Here is a 16950-nt window from a genome sequence, read left to right on the forward strand (position 1 = left end):
ATAGAAAAAGGTTTTAAAAAAGGTTGTGGTAATATTTCATTCAGTACAGAAATGTGTATGCTGCTCAACCCACCCTGTCCCGCAGCTCAACCCACCCTGTCCCTGTCCCGCAGCTCAACCTACCCTGTCCCTGTCCCGCAGCTCAACCTACCCTGTCCCGCAGCTCAACCTACCCTGTCCCTGTCCCGCAGCTCAACCTACCCTCTCCCGCAGCTCAACCCACCCTGTCCCTGTCCCGCAGCTCAACCTACCCTCTCCCGCAGCTCAACCCACCCTGTCCCTGTCCCGCAGCTCAACCTACCCTCTCCCACAGCTCAACCCACCCTGTCCCTGTCCCGCAGCTCAACCCACCCTGTCCCTGTCCCGCAGCTCAACCCACCCTGTCCCTGTCCCGCAGCTCAACCCACCCTGTCCCTGTCCCGCAGCTCAACCCACCCTGTCCCGCCCGCAGCTCAACCCACCCTGTCCCTGTCCCGCAGCTCAACCTACCCTGTCCCTGTCCCGCAGCTCAACCTACCCTGTCCCTGTCCCGCAGCTCAACCTACCCTGTCCCGCAGCTCAACCTACCCTGTCCCGCAGCTCAACCTACCCTGTCCCTGTCCCGCAGCTCAACCTACCCTGTCCCTGTCCCGCAGCTCAACCTACCCTGTCCCTGTCCCGCAGCTCAACCCACCCTGTCCCTGTCCCGCAGCTCAACCTACCCTGTCCCTGTCCCGCAGCTCAACCTACCCTGTCCCTGTCCCGCAGCTCAACCTACCCTGTCCCTGTCCCGCAGCTCAACCCACCCTGTCCCTGTCCCGCAGCTCAACCTACCCTGTCCCTGTCCCGCAGCTCAACCTACCCTGTCCCTGTCCCGCAGCTCAACCCACCCTGTCCCGCAGCTCAACCCACCCTGTCCCGCAGCTCAACCCACCCTGTCCCTGTCCCGCAGCTCAACCTACCCTGTCCCTGTCCCGCAGCTCAACCTACCCTGTCCCTGTCCCGCAGCTCAACCCACCCTGTCCCTGTCCCGCAGCTCAACCTACCCTGTCCCGCAGCTCAACCCACCCTGTCCCTGTCCCGCAGCTCAACCTACCCTGTCCCGCAGCTCAACCTACCCTGTCCCTGTCCCGCAGCTCAACCTACCCTGTCCCTGTCCCGCAGCTCAACCCACCCTGTCCCTGTCCCGCAGCTCAACCTACCCTGTCCCTGTCCCGCAGCTCAACCTACCCTGTCCCTGTCCCGCAGCTCAACCCACCCTGTCCCGCAGCTCAACCTACCCTGTCCCTGTCCCGCAGCTCAACCCACCCTGTCCCGCAGCTCAACCCACCCTGTCCCTGTCCCGCAGCTCAACCCACCCTGTCCCTGTCCCGCAGCTCAACCTACCCTGTCCCTGTCCCGCAGCTCAACCCACCCTGTCCCGCAGCTCAACCCACCCTGTCCCTGTCCCGCAGCTCAACCCACCCTGTCCCTGTCCCGCAGCTCAACCCACCCTGTCCCTGTCCCGCAGCTCAACCCACCCTGTCCCTGTCCCGCAGCTCAACCTACCCTGTCCCTGTCCCGCAGCTCAACCTACCCTCTCCCGCAGCTCAACCCACCCTGTCCCTGTCCCGCAGCTCAACCCACCCTGTCCCTGTCCCGCAGCTCAACCTACCCTGTCCCTGTCCCGCAGCTCAACCTACCCTGTCCCTGTCCCGCAGCTCAACCCACCCTGTCCCTGTCCCGCAGCTCAACCCACCCTGTCCCTGTCCCGCAGCTCAACCTACCCTGTCCCTGTCCCGCAGCTCAACCCACCCTGTCCCTGTCCCGCAGCTCAACCTACCCTGTCCCTGTCCCGCAGCTCAACCTACCCTGTCCCTGTCCCGCAGCTCAACCTACCCTGTCCCGCAGCTCAACCCACCCTGTCCCGCAGCTCAACCCACCCTGTCCCTGTCCCGCAGCTCAACCCACCCTGTCCCTGTCCCGCAGCTCAACCTACCCTGTCCCTGTCCCGCAGCTCAACCTACCCTGTCCCTGTCCCGCAGCTCAACCCACCCTGTCCCTGTCCCGCAGCTCAACCTACCCTGTCCCTGCTCAACCCACCCTGTCCCTGTCCCGCAGCTCAACCTACCCTGTCCCGCAGCTCAACCTACCCTGTCCCTGTCCCGCAGCTCAACCCACCCTGTCCCTGTCCCGCAGCTCAACCTACCCTGTCCCTGTCCCGCAGCTCAACCCACCCTGTCCCTGTCCCGCAGCTCAACCTACCCTGTCCCTGTCCCGCAGCTCAACCTACCCTGTCCCTGTCCCGCAGCTCAACCCACCCTGTCCCGCAGCTCAACCTACCCTGTCCCTGTCCCGCAGCTCAACCCACCCTGTCCCGCAGCTCAACCCACCCTGTCCCTGTCCCGCAGCTCAACCTACCCTGTCCCGCAGCTCAACCTACCCTGTCCCTGTCCCGCAGCTCAACCCACCCTGTCCCGCAGCTCAACCTACCCTGTCCCTGTCCCGCAGCTCAACCCACCCTGTCCCGCAGCTCAACCCACCCTGTCCCTGTCCCGCAGCTCAACCCACCCTGTCCCTGTCCCGCAGCTCAACCTACCCTGTCCCTGTCCCGCAGCTCAACCCACCCTGTCCCGCAGCTCAACCCACCCTGTCCCTGTCCCGCAGCTCAACCCACCCTGTCCCTGTCCCGCAGCTCAACCCACCCTGTCCCTGTCCCGCAGCTCAACCCACCCTGTCCCTGTCCCGCAGCTCAACCTACCCTGTCCCTGTCCCGCAGCTCAACCTACCCTGTCCCTGTCCCGCAGCTCAACCTACCCTGTCCCTGTCCCGCAGCTCAACCCACCCTGTCCCTGTCCCGCAGCTCAACCCACCCTGTCCCTGTCCCGCAGCTCAACCCACCCTGTCCCTGTCCCGCAGCTCAACCCACCCTGTCCCTGTCCCGCAGCTCAACCTACCCTGTCCCTGTCCCGCAGCTCAACCCACCCTGTCCCTGTCCCGCAGCTCAACCTACCCTGTCCCTGTCCCGCAGCTCAACCTACCCTGTCCCTGTCCCGCAGCTCAACCTACCCTGTCCCACAGCTCAATCTACCCTGTCCCTGTCCCGCAGCTCAACCTACCCTGTCCCTGTCCCGCAGCTCAACCCACCCTGTCCCTGTCCCGCAGCTCAACCCACCCTGTCCCTGTCCCGCAGCTCAACCCACCCTGTCCCTGTCCCGCAACCTACCCTGTCCCGCAGGTCAACCTACCCTGTCCCGCAGCTCAACCTACCCTGTCCCGCAACCTACCCTGTCCCGCAGGTCAACCTACCCTGTCCCGCAGCTCAACCTACCCTGTCCCGCAACCTACCCTGTCCCGCAGGTCAACATACCCTGTCTCGCAGCTCAACCTACCCTGTCCCGCAGCTCAACCTACCCTGTCCCGCAACCTACCCTGTCACGCAGCTCAACCTACCCTGTCTCGCAGCTCAACCTACCCTGTCCCGCAGCTCAACCTACCCTCTCCCGCAGCTCAACCTACCCTGTCCCGCAGCTCAACTTACCCACAAGTGGCCACTTTTTTGGGGGGTTTAGTCGTTTTCAAAATTGTAACATTTAAATGAATTCTGATTATTTCCAGGGCTACACAACATCCTGAAATATCTAGAAATAAAACTATATGGTCTGTTGACGGAGTGATGTTGAATGTAAATAACGCCTCAACTTATGCCACTCTCCCCGACAACCAAAGTGTGTGTGTGTGTGTGTGTGTGTGTGTGTGTGGATGCGTGGATGCGTGTGTGTGTGTGTGTGTGTCTGTGTGTGTGTGTGTCTGTGTGTGTCATCTAATTTTGGCACTTGCCTTTTCGTTGTTGAAGGCAGTCAAGAGATTTTGAACTTGACTCTTAAATGAGGCAAGTTTCCACAAAAATGTTTTTAGTTGAGTATTCCCTGTTTGATTGATTATCCTGTCCCCTTACTGGGTAAACCTGTATTTATTAAGAAATAAGAGTGACACTGCATCAATGGCTAGTTGGCTACTTTCTCAAACGTTCAAATCCCAACGTAGCAGAAGAGTAACTAGTAAGTAACCACTATATATTCCACATTTTGCCAAAAGTAATATAATAGTATGCATAGCACATTATTATGTAACCAAATTAGTAGTGTCCTAGCATGGATAATTATAATAATTTACAGTAACATACCGGTATGCTACGTAGCTGAAGCTTTTAGCCAAAAGCTAGCGATGCTAACATCACACTCGTCCAACAAGTTTTACCACAGACAGACACGTCGCAAGGGGCTATAAAGCTGAAGCATCCAGTGGTGGAAATTCTACCCATGGGACAGTCGAAGTCCATCTTAAATTAATCAATGTATATTAACAGCAAGCTGGAGACGTCACAGTCAAACAGCTGCATAAAGAACCGGTCTGTCAGGAGCACCAACGGGGCAGTCCCGTTAGTTCCCTTATATACTGGTTACAGACACGTTACATAGGCATGGTTCATAGGTTTGGTTCTGGCATGTGTCTGGCACCGTCTCCTATCTTAACTTACAGAACATATTCTGGGCGTTCTGCCAGATGGTCCCAAGGAGGGGGTTTATGTCGCCATCCCATTTCTTTACCAAGCGCAGGCAGGAACCAAAGGATTATTTATGACACGGAAAACAAGATGAACATTTTCAAGGCAGTCTCTTCAAATATGGTGGTGAGAGGAAGTCCAGTCGCGTGTATTGGGAGAGGATGGAACTCGGTAAAAACTGGACCAAGATTCACATTCTCATTGATTAAACATCTGATCTCAATAAATGTTTCTGTTCCCAAAACTAAAATCTGTAAGGAACACCGTGCGCTAACTTTTATATAGAAGGGAAAAAAAAGTGTTGTTTAGAAGGAATGCTAGGTCAAATTGAGTTCACTTCACAGAGGAGGCAATCCCTAACGGATATATGTAAATACATGCTACGATGCGCCAATAGCATCTCGCTAGCTCGTACTTGGCATTGCCTACCTCCTTTCCGCGTTCTGCCCACTAAGCTTCATTTGCTTCTACTGTAAAAAATGACAGAGATGAACTATCTTGGTTAAAAAATATCTTTGCGGTTACCATCGCTGACCTAGCTTAGGGTTAACGAGACACCGGTAACCACTAGACTGGCTTAACTGCTGCTCTTTAGTTACTTTTATTTATTATTTCTTATCCGTATTTTTTTAAACTGCATTGTTGGTTAAGGGGCTCGTAAGTAATCATTTCCCTGTAAGGTCTACTACACCTGCTGACTGGCAGGCTCTCTGACTGACTGGATGACCGGCTGGCCCTCTGGCCGGCTAGCTCTCTGGCTTGCTCTCCAGCTGGCCATCTGGCTGGCAAGTTTGTGATGTTTTTCAATGAGGGGACAAACTCAATACAACTTTTCCACATTAGTGAAGGGGAGGGGGGTGATAGAGAGCGGGAGAGATGAGGGAAAAGAGGGAGAGAGAGCAGAGAGGTAAAGAGAAAGAGATTGAGAGATTGAGAGAGACCTACTTTGGTGGCAGGATGTTTATGTTAAAGTCAAAAGGAAGTGTCTCCATGGTTGCACCGTTACAATGCAGAAAACCGCTAGTCTGTAGCAGCCCAAACCGTTCAAAACTAAATACCTATATTTTACCAGAGCTACATTTTTTTCTTTCTAGCACGGATTTGTGGGATGCTCTTAAAGGGGAACACACAACGTAATCACAGTAAGGAACTATGAAAATAGTTCAAATAAACCATTTAGATCGATTAAAAAGGTTTGTCACGGAAATCTTCTGTACAGCGTCCTTTAAATCCTATGTATAAATATTAAAATAGATTATTAGCAGTATTGATCAGAAGGTGATTAGCAGTACTGATCCGATGGCGATTAGCAGTATTGATCAGATGGCGATTAGCAGTATTGATCAGATGGCGATTAGCAGTATTGATCAGATGGCGATTAGCAGTATTGATCAGATGGCGATTAGCAGTATTGATCAGATGGTGATTAGTAGTATTGATCAGATGGTGATTAGTAGTATTGATCAGATGGTGATTAGCAGTATTGATCAGATGGTGATTAGCAGTATTGATCAGATGGTGATTAGCAGTATTGATCAGATAGATGGTGATTAGCAGTACTGATCAGATGGTGATTAGCAGTATTGATCAGATAGATGGTGATTAGCAGTACTGATCAGATGGTGATTAGCAGTATTGATCAGATAGATGGTGATTAGCAGTACTGATCAGATGGTGATTAGCAGTACTGATCAGATGGTGATTAGCAGTATTGATCAGATGGTGATTAGCAGTATTGATCAGATGGTGATTAGCAGTATTGATCAGATGGTGATTAGCAGTATTGATCAGATGGTGATTAGCAGTATTGATCAGATGGTGATTAGCAGTATTGATCAGATGGTGATTAGCAGTACTGATCAGATGGTGATTAGCAGTATTGATCAGATGGTGATTAGCAGTACTGATCAGATGGTGATTGGCAGTATTGATCAGATGGTGATTAGCAGCACTGATCAGATGGTGATTAGCAGTATTGATCAGATGGTGATTAGCAGCACTGATCAGATGGTGATTAGCAGTATTGATCAGATGGTGATTAGCAGTATTGATCAGATGGTGATTAGCAGTATTGATCAGATGGTGATTAGCAGTATTGATCAGATGGTGATTCGCAGTACTGATCAGATGGTGATTCGCAGTACTGATCAGATGGTGATTAGCAGTATTGATCAGATAGATGGTGATTAGCAGTACTGATCAGATAGATGCTGATTAGCAGTACTGATCAGATGGTGATTAGCCGTATTGATCAGATGGTGATTAGCAGTACTGATCAGATGGTGATTAGCAGTACTGATCAGATGGTGATTAGCAGTATTGATCAGATGGTGATTAGCAGTATTGATCAGATGGTGATTAGCAGTATTGATCAGATGGTGATTAGCAGTATTGATCAGATGGTGATTAGCAGTATTGATCAGATGGTGATTAGCAGTATTGATCAGATGGGGGTTGACCCAGTGACCTTTTGTTGTTGTTTTGTAACACTGACCTGAATGTACTTCATAAAGCGATGGCACTTGCCGCAGCGAGACAGGGGCTTGCCGGTGGCAGCGATGGGAGAGAACGTCACCTCCATGAGCTCGTCCATACCTACAGGACAGACACATGGGTATGCCATCCATTAGCTAGTCCATACCTACAGGACAGATACATGGGTATGCCATCCATTAGCTAGTCCATACCTACAGGACAGATACATGGGTATGCCATCCATTAGCTAGTCCATACCTACAGGACAGACACATGGGTATGCCATCCATTAGCTAGTCCATACCTACAGGACAGACACATGGGTATGCCATCCATTAGCTAGTCCATACCTACAGGACAGACACATGGGTATGCCATCCATGAGCTAGTCCATACCTACAGGACAGACACATGGGTATGCCATCCATTAGCTAGTCCATACCTACAGGACAGACACATGGGTATGCCATCCATTAGCTAGTCCATACCTACAGGACAGACACATGGGTATGCCATCCATTAGCTAGTCCATACCTACAGGACAGACACATGGGTATGCCATCCATTAGCTAGTCCATACCTACAGGACAGACACATGGGTATGCCATCCATTAGCTAGTCCATACCTACAGGACAGACACATGGGTATGCCATCCATTAGCTAGTCCATACCTACAGGACAGACACATGGGTATGCCATCCATGAGCTCGTCCATACCTACAGGACAGACACATGGGTATGCCATCCATTAGCTAGTCCATACCTACAGGACAGACACATGGGTAGTTTACGCCATCCATTAGCTAGTCCATACCTACAGGACAGATACATGGGTAGTTTACGCCATCCATTAGCTAGTCCATACCTACCTACCTATTTACTAAATTACAGTAGAGTATTGACTAAATTACAGTAGAGCATTGACTCTATTACAGTAGAGCATTGACTCTATTACAGTAGAGCATTGACTATTACAGTAGAGCATTGACTCTATTACAGTAGAGCATTGACTCTATTACAGTAGAGCATTGACTATTACAGTAGAGCATTGACTCTATTACAGTAGAGCATTGACTCTATTACAGTAGAGCATTGACTAAATTACAGTAGAGTATTGACTAAATTACAGTAGAGTATTGACTAAATTACAGTAGAGTATTGACTCTATTACAGTAGAGTATTGACTCTATTACAGTAGAGTATTGACTCTATTACGGTAGAGTATTGACTCTATTACGGTAGAGTATTGACTCTATTACGGTAGAGTATTGACTCTATTACAGTATTTGTGGTTGTTTTTCTTCGCTTTTCAATCACTATTCCCATCCGAGAGCACCTGTGGGTTTTATGGGATACCTGAAGCGCTCCTGCTAGTTCCTTTTCAAGTGGAACTTCCTGTTGAAGATGTCCAGTGTGTGTGTGTGTGTGTGTGTGTGTGTGTGTGTGTGAGTGTGTTGTACTCACTAGCGATGGTGTCAAAGAAGTAGTGGAACTTCCTCTTGAAGATGTCCAGTGTGTGTTGCAGAACCTGTTGGTAGTTGGCCTTGCCCTGAGCAATCAGGTTCAGCTGTTTCTCTACCGCACCACGGATGGTAGGCAGCACCAGCTCAGCATCTACACACACATTGCGGGGTAAATACACACACACATACATATGGATACACATGGCCTAGAACATACATGAAAATATGTCCATTCTATCTTGTGCTAATGGCAAATGTAGGATCCACCTGCAAGTGTGATGAGTGTTAAAAGTTAGTACTGACCGGTCTTGAAGAATATGTGCATCAGGACGATACACACACACACACACACACACACACACACACACACACACCTGTCTTGTAATATCCATGCACCAGGACGATGCCCAGGTTGGTGGGTTTGAGCTTGCGTCCGTTCTCCACCGTCACATAATTCCTCTGAGAGATGTTGTTGATATGAACCGGGATACTGGCGTCAGTACCTGGAGGGAGGGATGGGGACACACACAGTATTCCACCATGAACTTAATCCTAGACAGACACCTGCGGTGATATAATATGAATCAAAAACCCACAGCCTCAACGCACACACACACACACACACACACCTATGCCGTGTTTCTCCATCAGTGTGATGAGGTCGGCCTCAGTAAGGTAGTCTGGAGGGCTGGTCTGCCTCTCCACTAGTTTAATCTCCTCCACAGTGAAGACATCTCCCCTCTCACACACTGGCATGGCCTCCTCTAGAGGGATACCCAGCCACGGCATCACCTCCGTAAAGCCTGTGTCCCAGTCACAACAAACATTTAGACAACATTTAGACATCTATTAGCATTATAAATAAATAATACAATTTATAAAGCATTTAAACTATAGCTTAACATTTAGTATCATTTATAAAGATTTTAGACTACAGCTTATTAACATTTAGTATAATTTATGAAGCATTTAGAAGGATTTATTAATGTCTTATTCATGAAAACGGCAACACTAATTAGTTGGTTGAACTTTATTAGTCATGTGTATCAGAATACATTTCTCAGCATAACAATATTAGGAAACAAGACCAGAGGACAACAACAACAGTAAACAGGACCTCACCAGGCGATATGAGTGTCTTCCCACTGCAGGAGAAACCCTCGGAGGCGATGGTGAAGGAGATGGTTGTCTGCAGGTACTTACAGTCCTGGCTCACCGTGGCGATGAAGTGACGCACGATGTACTCATACAGACGCCACCCGTCACTTCCTGTTGGGGAGACAGGCAGTGGGTGTGTTCATTAGGTACCAAACGGAAGAAAACAGACTGAAACCGGAAGGCACTATATGAAACACTCCTTTTACAGATACAGGAAAACCCACCTCAATCTTCTGAAAAACCTCGGATGTTTTTTTTTTTTAAGCGGGACAATTACACAATAGTTTTATGCTAGACACACCAGAATTGCTTTCCAAGAGGTTGTGAGTGATCCTGAACGGTCCATTCTTAGTCCTGACTTAAATTTGCTTGAAAATCAGAGACAAGGTTTGAATATTCCTGTCCATCAATAATCCCCGACCAAATTGACTGAGTTTGAGCAATTTTGACACAAACTTTGGAAACATCTTGCCCTAAAAGTTTGTCGAATCTTAAAAATGTTTCCACCACGTACTAACTCTGGGGTACCGACATACACGATCAAGACAACTTAATTTATCGTTAAAAAACAAACATTTTGGGGGGGTAAAATAAAAATATATATAATCTTTAAATGTACACGGACTGGTGTACATGGACTGGTAAGGGGAAAAAAATCTAATGTAATAATTGTTTTACATTTAATTTTAAGGCATCGTGTAAAGACTGTGCAAGGTGTGTGAGAATGAAGACAGCACAATGAGATGCCAGGGTCATGTTCATTAGGCTCCAAATGGAAACAAACAAACAAACAAGGAGGGACTACCTCAACCAAATTGTCCAAAATGAAATGCTCATTTCCGTTTCACGTCGACAAGGACGTGCCCTAATGAACATGACCCTGGTGGAGACTGGAAAGTGATGGGAGGGAAGCTAACATAAGGGATTGAAGGACGGGAGAAGAAGAAGTCAAAAGGAAAGATATGTAGATATAGCAGGTGAAACATGACATGTTTACAAGGTAGCCTGGTTCCATGAATTGTTTGTGCTGGAGTCGGCAATAGTGAGGAAACACAAGCAGATGTTACCAGGCTAGTTTCAAGGTGCCACTACCCACCTAGCTCTCCTTCGGAGGCGGCCCTCATGGGGGTGATGGGAGGGTGATCTCCTGCGTCAGCTCCTTTCCTGGGACGGTTCAGCCCCTCTGACAGCAGAGCCTTCACCTAGAGGGGGATAGACCACGTCAAGACTGGTTTTCACTGAGTCTCAACGTAGGCTTGCTGCTCTGGGATCAGTTTCACTGAGTCTCAACGTAGGCTTGCTGCTCTGGGATCAGTTTCACTGAGTCTCAACGTAGGCTTACTGCTCTGGGATAGACCACGTCAAGACTGGTTTTCATAGCGTCTCCACGTAGGCTTGCTGCTCTGGGATCAGTTTCACTGTATTGGCTGGTTTTCATAGAGTCTCAACGTAGGCTTGCTGCTCTGGGATAGACCACGTCAAGGCTGGTTTTCACTGAGTCTCAACGTAGGCTTGCTGCTCTGGGATAGACCACGTCAAGATTGGTTTTCACTGAGTCTCAACGTAGGCTTACTGCTCTGGGATAGACCACGTCAAGGCTGGTTTTCACTGAGTCTCAACGTAGGCTTGCTGCTCTGGGATCAGTTTCACTGAGTCTCAACGTAGGCTTGCTGCTCTGGGATCAGTTTCACCGAGTCTCAACGTAGGCTTGCTGCTCTGGGATAGACCACGTCAAGACTGGTTTTCACTGAGTCTCCACGTAGGCTTGCTGCTCTGGGATCAGTTTCACTGTATTGGCTGGTTTTCATAGAGTCTCAACGTAGGCTTGCTGCTCTGGGATAGACCACGTCAAGGCTGGTTTTCACTGAGTCTCAACGTAGGCTTGCTGCTCTGGGATAGACCACGTCAAGATTGGTTTTCACTGAGTCTCAACGTAGGCTTACTGCTCTGGGATAGACCACGTCAAGGCTGGTTTTCACTGAGTCTCAACGTAGGCTTGCTGCTCTGGGATCAGTTTCACTGAGTCTCAACGTAGGCTTGCTGCTCTGGGATCAGTTTCACTGAGTCTCAACGTAGGCTTGCTGCTCTGGGATAGACCACGTCAAGACTGGTTTTCACTGAGTCTCAACGTAGGCTTGCTGCTCTGGGATAGACCACGTCAAGACTGGTTTTCATAGAGTCTCAACGTAGGCTTGCTGCTCTGGGATCAGTTTCACTGAGTCTCAACGTAGGCTTACTGCTCTGGGATAGACCACGTCAAGGCTGGTTTTCACTGGGTCTCAACGTAGGCTTGCTGCTCTGGGATAGACCACGTCAAGGCTGGTTTTCACTGGGTCTCAACGTAGGCTTGCTGCTCTGGGATAGACCACGTCAAGACTGGTTTTCATTGAGTCTCAACGTAGGCTTGCTGCTCTGGGATAGACCACGTCAAGACTGGTTTTCATTGAGTCTCAACGTAGGCTTGCTGCTCTGGGATCAGTTTCACTGAGTCTCAACGTAGGCTTACTGCTCTGGGATAGACCACGTCAAGACTGGTTTTCATTGAGTCTCAACGTAGGCTTGCTGCTCTGGGATAGACCACGTCAAGACTGGTTTTCATTGAGTCTCAACGTAGGCTTGCTGCTCTGGGATCAGTTTCACTGAGTCTCAACGTAGGCTTACTGCTCTGGGATAGACCACGTCAAGGCTGGTTTTCACTGGGTCTCAACGTAGGCTTGCTGCTCTGGGATAGACCACGTCAAGGCTGGTTTTCACTGGGTCTCAACGTAGGCTTGCTGCTCTGGGATAGACCACGTCAAGGCTGGTTTTCACTGGGTCTCAACGTAGGCTTGCTGCTCTGGGATAGACCACGTCAAGGCTGGTTTTCACTGGGTCTCAACGTAGGCTTGCTGCTCTGGGATAGACCACGTCAAGGCTGGTTTTCACTGGGTCTCAACGTAGGCTTGCTGCTCTGGGATAGACCACGTCAAGGCTGGTTTTCACTGGGTCTCAACGTAGGCTTGCTGCTCTGGGATAGACCACGTCAAGACTGGTTTTCACAGTCTCAACGTAGGCTTGCTGCTCTGGGATCAGTTTCAATGTATTGGCTGGTTTTCATAGAGTCTCAACGTAGGCTTGCTGCTCTGGGATCAGTTTCAATGTATTGGCTGGTTTTCACAGAGTCTCAACGTAGGCTTGCTGCTCTGGGATCAGTTTCAATGTATTGGCTGGTTTTCATAGAGTCTCAACGTAGGCTTGCTGCTCTGGGATCAGTTTCAATGTATTGGCTGGTTTTCACAGAGTCTCAACGTAGGCTTGCTGCTCTGGGATCAGTTTCAATGTATTGGCTGGTTTTCACAGAGTCTCAACGTAGGCTTGCTGCTCTGGGATCAGTTTCAATGTATTGGCTGGTTTTCACAGAGTCTCAACGTAGGCTTGCTGCTCTGGGATCAGTTTCACTGTATTTTGTCTTGGCACAATTTTTTGAAGGTAACTTCAAATAATGTCAACCAGGAGGATGTATCTAATTCACAACAACGTGTTGGAGCAAGTTTTCGCATGCATAATAATGTGTGTGTGTCTGTCCCAGTTTTGTACATTTTGAATTTATTGCGAGGTAACTTCCAAATTACGTAATTCAGGGCAGTATGCAATAACAATAACCTGAATTCATCACGTTACGTATAAAATCAGTGTGAGTCCTTGTCTATTTGATAGGTTTGTCTTCTTGTTAGAGTATACATGTTTTATCTGTGTGTGTGTGTGTGTGCGTGCGTGCGTGCGTGCATACATGTCTTTGATACGGTGTGTGACCTCAGTCTCAGACTGCTTCCTGATTCTCCGCCAGTCTCCTAAAGTTCACACTTTCTCCAGCCAATCTTATGCTTTTAGAATCTCCGACGCTGAGTTTGCAAGTGCTGGAATAAGAGTTGGAGAAATAGTGGAAGCACACGCAGCCTCGGTGTCGCTCTGCTCTCACCTCCTGAGCCCAGAAGGGGTTGTTAGCCTGCTGTCTGAGTGTCCCCTTCAGGTCAAAGTTGTCGTGGTAGTGGTTGGTCTCAGTACGGGGGTAGCTGATATAACCCTGGGTGTACAGACGCTCTGCTATCTGCATGGTGTGCTGTGGACCCATTCCTAAAATGGAAGAGAACACAGCACCTTCAATTCAGACTTCAGAGGAACAGTTGTGATACATTTGTGCCATCCTTGATGATTGTGAATGCAGTGTATCCACTTCTGAATGGCTGGGCTACTGGCTGAATGGCTGGGCTACTGGCTGAATGGCTGGGCTACTGGCTGAATGGCTGGGCTACTGGCTGAATGGCTGAATGGCTGGACTACTGGCTGAATGGCTGAATGGCTGGGCTACTGGCTGAATGGCTGGGCTACTGGCTGAATGGCTGAATGGCTGGGCTACTGGCTGAATGGCTAAATGGCTGGGCTACTGGCTGAATGGCTGGGCTACTGGCTGAATGGCTGAATGACTGGGCTACTGGCTGAATGGCTGGGCTACTGGCTGAATGACTGGGCTACTGGCTGAATGACTGGGCTACTGGCTGAATGGTTTGACTACTGGCTGGGCTACTGGCTGAATGGTTTGACTACTGGCTGAATGGCTGGGCTACTGGCTGAATGGCTTGACTACTGGCTGAATGGCTGGTCTACTGGCTGAATGGCTGGGCTACTGGCTGAATGGCTGGGCTACTGGCTGAATGGCTGGGCTACTGGCTGAATGGCTGGGCTACTGGCTGAATGGCTGAATGGTTTGACTACTGGCTGAATGGCTGGGCTACTGGCTGAATGGTTTGACTACTGGCTGAATGGCTGGGCTACTGGCTGAATGGTTTGACTACTGGCTGAATGGCTGGGCTACTGGCTGAATGGCTTGACTACTGGCTGAATGGCTGAATGGCTGGGCTACTGGCTGAATGGCTGAATGGCTGGGCTACTGGCTGAATGGCTGGGCTACTGGCTGAATGGCTGAATGGCTACTGGCTGAATGGCTGGGCTACTGGCTGAATGGCTGGGCTACTGGCTGAATGGCTGGGCTACTGGCTGAATGGCTGAATGGCTGAATGGCTGGGCTACTGGCTGAATGGCTGGGCTACTGGCTGAATGGCTGGGCTACTGGCTGAATGGCTGGGCTACTGGCTGAATGGCTGGGCTACTGGCTGAATGGCTAAATGGCTGGGCTACTGGCTGAATGGCTGGGCTACTGGCTGAATGGCTGAATGACTGGGCTACTGGCTGAATGGCTGGGCTACTGGCTGAATGACTGGGCTACTGGCTGAATGGTTTGACTACTGGCTGGGCTACAGGCTGAATGGTTTGACTACTGGCTGAATGGCTGGGCTACTGGCTGAATGGCTTGACTACTGGCTGAATGGCTGGGCTACTGGCTGAATGGCTGGGCTACTGGCTGAATGGCTGGGCTACTGGCTGAATGGCTGAATGACTGGGCTACTGGCTGAATGGTTTGACTACTGGCTGAATGGCTGGGCTACTGGCTGAATGGCTTGACTACTGGCTGAATGGCTGAATGGCTGGGCTACTGGCTGAATGGCTGAATGGCTGGGCTACTGGCTGAATGGCTGGGCTACTGGCTGAATGGCTGAATGGCTACTGGCTGAATGGCTGGGCTACTGGCTGAATGGCTGGGCTACTGGCTGAATGGCTGAATGGCTGGACTACTGGCTGAATGGCTGAATGGCTGGGCTACTGGCTGAATGGCTGGGCTACTGGCTGAATGGCTGAATGGCTGGGCTACTGGCTGAATGGCTGGGCTACTGGCTGAATGGCTAAATGGCTGGGCTACTGGCTGAATGGCTGGGCTACTGGCTGAATGGCTGAATGACTGGGCTACTGGCTGAATGGCTGGGCTACTGGCTGAATGACTGGGCTACTGGCTGAATGGTTTGACTACTGGCTGGGCTACTGGCTGAATGGTTTGACTACTGGCTGAATGGCTGGGCTACTGGCTGAATGGTTTGACTACTGGCTGAATGGCTGGGCTACTGGCTGAATGGTTGGGCTACTGGCTGAATGGTTTGACTACTGGCTGAATGGCTGGGCTACTGGCTGAATGGCTTGACTACTGGCTGAATGGCTGAATGGCTGGGCTACTGGCTGAATGGCTGAATGGCTGGGCTACTGGCTGAATGGCTGGGCTACTGGCTGAATGGCTGAATGGCTACTGGCTGAATGGCTGGGCTACTGGCTGAATGGCTGGGCTACTGGCTGAATGGCTGAATGGCTGAATGGCTGGGCTACTGGCTGAATGGCTGGGCTACTGGCTGAATGGCTGGGCTACTGGCTGAATGGCTGGGCTACTGGCTGAATGGCTAAATGGCTGGGCTACTGGCTGAATGGCTGGGCTACTGGCTGAATGACTGGGCTACTGGCTGAATGGCTGGGCTACTGGCTGAATGACTGGGCTACTGGCTGAATGGTTTGACTACTGGCTGGGCTACAGGCTGAATGGTTTGACTACTGGCTGAATGGCTGGGCTACTGGCTGAATGGCTGGGCTACTGGCTGAATGGCTGGGCTACTGGCTGAATGGCTGGGCTACTGGCTGAATGGCTGAATGACTGGGCTACTGGCTGAATGGTTTGACTACTGGCTGAATGGCTGGGCTACTGGCTGAATGGCTTGACTACTGGCTGAATGGCTGAATGGCTGGGCTACTGGCTGAATGGCTGAATGGCTGGGCTACTGGCTGAATGGCTGGGCTACTGGCTGAATGGCTACTGGCTGAATGGCTGGGCTACTGGCTGAATGGCTGGGCTACTGGCTGAATGGCTGAATGGCTGGACTACTGGCTGAATGGCTGAATGGCTGGGCTACTGGCTGAATGGCTGGGCTACTGGCTGAATGGCTGGGCTACTGGCTGAATGGCTGGGCTACTGGCTGAATGGCTAAATGGCTGGGCTACTGGCTGAATGGCTGGGCTACTGGCTGAATGGCTGAATGACTGGGCTACTGGCTGGGCTACTGGCTGAATGACTGGGCTACTGGCTGAATGGTTTGACTACTGGCTGGACTACTGGCTGAATGGCTGGGCTACTGGCTGAATGGCTTGACTACTGGCTGAATGGCTGGGCTACTGGCTGAATGGCTGGGCTACTGGCTGAATGGCTGGGCTACTGGCTGAATGGCTGGGCTACTGGCTGAATGGCTGGGCTACTGGCTGAATGGTTTGACTACTGGCTGAATGGCTGGGCTACTGGCTGAATGGTTTGACTACTGGCTGAATGGCTGGGCTACTGGCTGAATGGCTTGACTACTGGCTGAATGGCTGGGCTACTGGCTGAATGGCTGGGCTACTGGCTGAATGGCTGGGCTACTGGC

At 50.7% G+C, this 16950-nt stretch overlaps 1 protein-coding gene across 1 annotated transcript in view; it reads right to left on the reverse strand.

The window, feature by feature from the left end:
• The window catches only part of top3b (DNA topoisomerase III beta), a 39321-nt gene that overhangs the window by 9537 nt on the left and 12834 nt on the right, over window positions 1-16950 (reverse strand). Inside the window, exons 9-15 of the mRNA XM_029637085.2 lie at window positions 13581-13735; window positions 10719-10824; window positions 9587-9733; window positions 9094-9267; window positions 8839-8967; window positions 8466-8615; window positions 7020-7120 (exon numbers count right to left, since the gene is read on the reverse strand). Coding sequence (XP_029492945.1) covers window positions 7020-7120; window positions 8466-8615; window positions 8839-8967; window positions 9094-9267; window positions 9587-9733; window positions 10719-10824; window positions 13581-13735 — 962 coding nt within the window. The remainder of the gene's footprint in view (window positions 1-7019; window positions 7121-8465; window positions 8616-8838; window positions 8968-9093; window positions 9268-9586; window positions 9734-10718; window positions 10825-13580; window positions 13736-16950) is intronic.

Source organism: Oncorhynchus nerka, linkage group LG27, assembly GCF_034236695.1.
Source record: "Oncorhynchus nerka isolate Pitt River linkage group LG27, Oner_Uvic_2.0, whole genome shotgun sequence".
NCBI lineage: Eukaryota > Metazoa > Chordata > Actinopteri > Salmoniformes > Salmonidae > Oncorhynchus > Oncorhynchus nerka.